At 32.8% G+C, this 6,000-nt stretch overlaps 1 protein-coding gene across 2 annotated transcripts in view; it reads left to right on the top strand.

Annotated features, from left to right (window-relative positions):
• tbc1d22b (TBC1 domain family, member 22B) overlaps positions 1 to 6,000 on the top strand; it is a 125,310-nt gene that overhangs the window by 26,558 nt on the left and 92,752 nt on the right. For both annotated transcript variants that reach the window (XM_056464028.1, XM_056464027.1), the window contains one exon: positions 4,421 to 4,549. In XM_056464028.1, the coding sequence (XP_056320003.1) occupies positions 4,421 to 4,549 (129 nt within the window). The remainder of the gene's footprint in view (positions 1 to 4,420; positions 4,550 to 6,000) is intronic.

The following is a 6,000-nucleotide window of genomic DNA, read 5'->3' as shown; positions in this document are numbered from 1 at the left end:
TACACCATAGTTGACGTTAAAAAAAAAAGAAATTAATACATTTATATATATATATTTATAAATGTATTAATTTATTATTTTTTTTTTTTACCGTCAACTATGGTGTATGTATATATGTATTTTACCCTGAAGTTTGTATTGGATCATTTGTTTTACTATTATTATTATTTTAATTTATTTTTTTTTATTATTATTATAACAATTATTATAATTGTTTATTATAGCTGTTGTGTTTTGATTTGAGATCAGTTTTTTTTTTCAAATGTGCTTGTTTGTGGTGTTTAAGGCTGGATTGGTTATTAAAGCGTATACTTGTTATTTTAAGTGTCGTAGAGACATTTAGTATAAATTAGGTTGTTGTAAAATAATAAATAATCTAAAACCATATAACTAAAATAAATGTTGTTGCTTGAAATATATTTTTTTGAATTTAAATTTACATTTATTTAATAGAAGAAAATTTCCCACATTAAAAAATACTATAGTAATAGTTTTTACGATTTGCTTTTGGTTAATGAATGCTACAGTCGATCCTAGATGTAAGAGCAACAAATAATAACTTGACTTCTAGTTGATCATTTAGAAAAGTGGCAGAAGGTAGATTTTTCAGATGAATTATTTGTTGAACTGCATCTCAATCATCACGAATACTGCAGAAGACCTATTGGAGCCCGCATGGACCCAAGATTCTCACCGAAAAAGTATGGTGAAGGAATAATTATGATTTGGGGTTACATTTCCGTCTGTGGGCGTGCAAGAGTTATGAAAGAGTCGATAGCAATATCAACAGCATTTCAAGACATTTGTGCTGCAAATTCTCCAGCAGGATAGCGCTCCTTCTCATACTTCAGCCTCCACATCAAAATTTCTGAAAGCAAAGAAGGTCAAGGTGCTCCAGGATTGGCCAGACCAGTCACAGACATGAACATTATTGAGTATGTCTGGGGTTAGATGATGGCGGAGGCATTGAAGATGAATCCTAAGAATCTTGATGAACTCTGGGAGTCCTGCAAGAACGCTTTCTTTGCCATTGCAGATGACTTTATTGATAAGTTATTTGAGTCATTGCAGAGATGTATGGATGCAGCCGTCCAAGATCATGGGAGTCATACACAATATTGATTCTTTTTCCACTGCACCATGACTTTATATTGTATACTGTACATTATTTTTATTAAGTGACAAGACTTTTGTCTAAGCAAGGTCAGACCTTACTGTCCTAATTAAATAATTAAAAATCAAGACATGATCATATTTTATTTTGGTAAAATAAGCGTAATCTAGAGGCTTTTGCCTTTCATATAAGCTACTTCTGATACCAAGTGATCAACTAGAAGTCAAGTTATTATTTGTTGTTCCTAAAACTTGGACAAGACTTTTGTCAGGTAGTAAACTGGTAAACATTAAATAGAACAATATTTTTTTCTACAGTAAACTGTGGTGTATTGTAATAAAATATAACCTATCATTTGTATTGGGTCATTAGTTTATTACTATAGTTTTGTTATCATAGCAACTACAGAATTTACACAACAGATTAATTCATGTACTTTTACTATAGTATGATTCCAGAACACAGTATTATTTGCTATAAATTACTGTAGTGTTTTTTTTTTAATGTGGCTGGACACATTTCAGCTAGTGGCCAAATTAATATGTTTATATTTTTAAATGTAGAACAAAAGTTAATGAAATATATTTGAAAAAATACCTAAATAATAAAAATGAAAAACAACAAAATGACTTGAACTTTTAAAAATGAAAACAAAACTGAAAACTAATTCGAAATATCAGTAAGTTAAAAAAAAAAAAATATTGTCATTGAATTATGCTAAAATAACACTGGTATAAATACAAATAAACAAAAGCTTCTCTGCCACAATATATCAGAATTACTAGTAAATCCTTGGAAAATGTTGTTGATTCATGGATTTAAAAGCCATCAAAATGTATCATCGTGGCACAGTTTCTCCTGTTTTCCAACGTTTTATCTTGCTTTAAATTTTGGAGTTTTGAAATGGAGTACTTTTTCCCACTTAAAGCTTGAACACTTCTCACTTGATCTGACAGCTCTGTTATAATAATGGTTGCATGCTTCAGATTGAATCATTAAGTAAACTTATTCACCCCAAGCTCGTGCTGCAATTTATTTATTTTTTATTTGATTTTTTTCTGAGCTAATAAACAGTCTGCGCAGTTTGCTGTTCAAATGAGTACTGCTATTTAGTTACACTTTTTGACATTTAATGTTCTCATAAACAACAGAAATGGCAGCTCTTATCAGTTAGGCAAATTGGTAGTGGCACTATATTGCGGCTTCTATCAAGATTTCCAATGGTGGGAAAAAAAGGTTGTAAAATGTGACCATTTAGTTACAATCTAAAAAAAAAAACAATATTTTACAACCCTCATAACTTGTGTATTATATACTTACTGTTGTCAAAATTATAAAAAGAAAGTTATCAAAATTATTAGCCCTCCTGTTTCTTTTTCTTGTTGAAATATTACCCAAATTATGTTTAACAGAGCAAGGAATTTTTCACAGTATTTTCTATAATATTTTTTCTTCTAGAGAAAGTCTTATTTCTTTTATTTCGGCTAGAATAAAAGCAGTATTTAAATTTTTGAAAACCATTTTGAGGTCAATCTTATTAGCCCCCTTAAGCAATATTTGTTTTCGATCATTTACAGAACAAGCCATCGTTATACAATGACTTGCCTATTTACCCTAACTTGCCTAATTAACCTAGTTAAGCCTTTAAATGGCACTTTAAGCTGAATACTAGTATCTTGAAACGTATATAGTCAAAATATTATGTGCTGTCATCATGCCAAAGATAAAAAAAACTGTTATTAGAAATCAGTTACTATTATGTTTGGAAAGAAAATCTTCCTTCCGTAAAAAAGGGACAAAATATACACGAGTCTAATAATTATACCCCTCAAAATGTATATTTTGACTGTCACCAGCAGGGCAGGACAACCACACAAAAAATATAACTAATGCCACATATTTTCTCTCTTAGAAATCTACATTTGAAAGTTTGAGTTGAGCTTAAAGGGACAATTAACACAAAAAAAGAAAGTTAAATATAAATATTTTGAAGAAAGCTGAAAACCTGTCACCAAAAAATATATATAATATGAAAGTCAATGGTTGCAGGTTTTCAGCATTCTTCAAAATATCATATTATGTGTTCAAAGGAAGGAAGAAACTCATAAGGTTTAAAACAAGTAAAGGGTGATTGAATGATGGCAGAATGTTTATTTTTGAGTGAACTGTCCCTTTAAATGGCACTTATGATGAAAATCTTCGTTTGGAAGCTGTTTTCACAGAACTGTGGGTAGGTGTAGTGCGTCCACAGTCATATTGGAGTGATATAAACACACTAAGTCTCTTTTTTTTTTTTATTTCCTGATGTTAAAAAAGAATCCAAATCCCTCCCATTTGAGGCCCACCGCAAGCATGACGTAGGAGTGCGGTTTCCCCGCCTACCGAATTGATCGACAGTCGTGTATTTGCATGTCTCAGTAGTAATGCGTATAATCATATCAACAAGACAGGATGTTCGCAAAGTAACTGGGATTAAAAGATTTGTTCAGCTCTCTGTGATCATCAATCATCATCAAATGTGATCAATGTTTGTTATAAATATAAAGATGGTAAAATCGCTGTAATTCAACACCACAGCCACATGTCATTATAGTTATAAAAGAAGGCGCTTCAATTCTGGTTTGTGGACATTAAATCAAGTTTATTTTGTACATTAACATAACGGATATCCATACAGCGGTGGATATTAACATGCGCAACAAATGGGCGGGGCTTAAGTTCTGTATCGGCGTCACGCCGGCACAGCTAAAGACTCATGATCGAGACGATTCATTTGAAGCACTATGAGTCGGCTCTTTTATAAATGAATCAATAGTTTTGAACACAGAACACTTTCAAATTTAAACCTTAGCTGTATATTTCACTTCACTTAGAGCTGTGTTCAACACTGCATGGAAGGTCATTTTCAAAGACCATTACTAGGGGCTCTTTAAAAAATACATGAAAAGCACATAAAGCAAGATACATTTCATTTAAACACTGTGTTCATGTGAACAGCACAAACAAACCAGTAGCAATAAATCCATCGAATCATATTTGGAAAGACATAGACTAAACATTTGGATTTTAATTAAAAAATGAAGGTCATCACAATAAATTAGTATAATCTGAAGATTTTTTAAAAGGTTAAAAGCTTACTTCTGAAGTATTGAACTGAATTCATAAAGAGCTGTTTTAATATCTTCAGTTTGCATTATTTATAGGATATGCTTTGGTTGCAGGGCAAGATACACTTGGAAGACATGGAGAAAATTGCTACACAACAGTGGTTTTCTAAATGCTGTTAAATTTGCATGTTTCTCCCAGGGCTATCTTCCAGCCAACCGGGAGCGAAGGGATCTGGTTCTCCAGAGGAAGCGGGAGGAATATTTCGGCTTCATCGAGCAGTATTACCACTCCAGAACAGATGAGAACCACAGAGACACATACAGACAGGTGAAGCTTTCAACTCTTCTCTAAAATGGGCTGAAATTGACTAGCTCTTTTCTTATTCCGTTAGAATAATCTCCTGAAGTAAGAGAACAACTTTATTGGTTCATTGGGAATAAAGTTATGGTTGCAACTGATCTTGACTACTTATTAGATCTGTTAAATAAAACAACTGCGACTTTTGAGTAGAATCTGTTACTAAACATCAACTAAGAAACTGACATCACTTAAGATTTATAAACGCTATACAAGTAGTTTTCATTGTCAGATTAGTTGTATTAGCGAATGTTACGATATGGACCCTTATTGTGTAGGGTTAATGAACTATAGGGCTATGTAGGATTAGCATGTTTTTTATTAAAATCTTATGCATGTTGTAGGCTGGATTAACATGTGAAAATGTGTGTTTGTTTGAATATAAATAGCCTATTCCCACTTTTGGTGCTGTAATGAACACCACTGTATGCTAACTCTTAAAAGGTATTCTAAAAGTTTAAATGATAAGTAAGTATTCATTGTATTGTAAAGTGTCATTTAGGGCTGCACAATATATTGTTTCAGCATAGATATCGCAATGTGCGCATCCGCACTAGTCATATGGCAAAGATATGCAATGTCCAGTCTGAATTATAGTTGACCAGGAGCTGTAAAATTGTATTTAATCACTGTATTTATATGGACTTTATATGATTTATGCAAAAAAAAAAAAAAAACAACACCAAGAAAAAACATTTCTTACTAAGAATTTTTGTCTTGTTTCTAGTCCAAATATCTACATTTCCTAGTGAAAACAAGATTATTTCACTTACCCCACTGGCATATAATTTCCCTAAAACAAGCAAAAAAAACTATTAATTGTCACTTATTTCTTCTGACAGTGAAAACTAAACAATATTTTTTTTTGATATTTGGACTAGAAACAAGACAAAAAGTAAGAAAAATAGTTTTTTTGCATTGTTATTATTCAATTTCTGTACCCAAATACTATTAAGGCTGTTTAAGGGGCCGATCACACCGAACGAGCTTTTCCGTTCTAAAACAACGAGGCGCACTGCAATGCCTTTTTTGCTGACAAGAAAAAAAGAAGCCTGGTGCGCTTTTTATGTGGCTAGGCAACGACTGAATCAGCTGCGTATTGTGCGAGAGGATTGCTGTTGATATTGGTATAATTTTGTGAAATTCAAGATTTCTGAGTAACAAAGTTCTGCATAACTCAAAACAGCAACCACAAGCCTCTCCTCCGTCGTCGAAAGTCTCTGTAGTTGTATTGACAACACAAACACTGCTGTCAGCTCAACAGAAACTCCGCCTCTGCTTTTGATTGATTCGAAAATGAAGAAGACGCGACTGACGTAAGGCTTTTTCCGCTCAGAGTTGACCTTTTTTCAATTGTGAGCGCACGGCACGCTACAGCGAAAACACGAGGCTCAGCAGGGGGTTAAAATACGAGGCATAAG

This window comes from Danio aesculapii, chromosome 8 (assembly GCF_903798145.1).
Source record: "Danio aesculapii chromosome 8, fDanAes4.1, whole genome shotgun sequence".
NCBI classification, from domain to species: Eukaryota; Metazoa; Chordata; class Actinopteri; order Cypriniformes; family Danionidae; genus Danio; species Danio aesculapii.
This window is presented reverse-complemented; position numbering and strand designations above follow the sequence as displayed.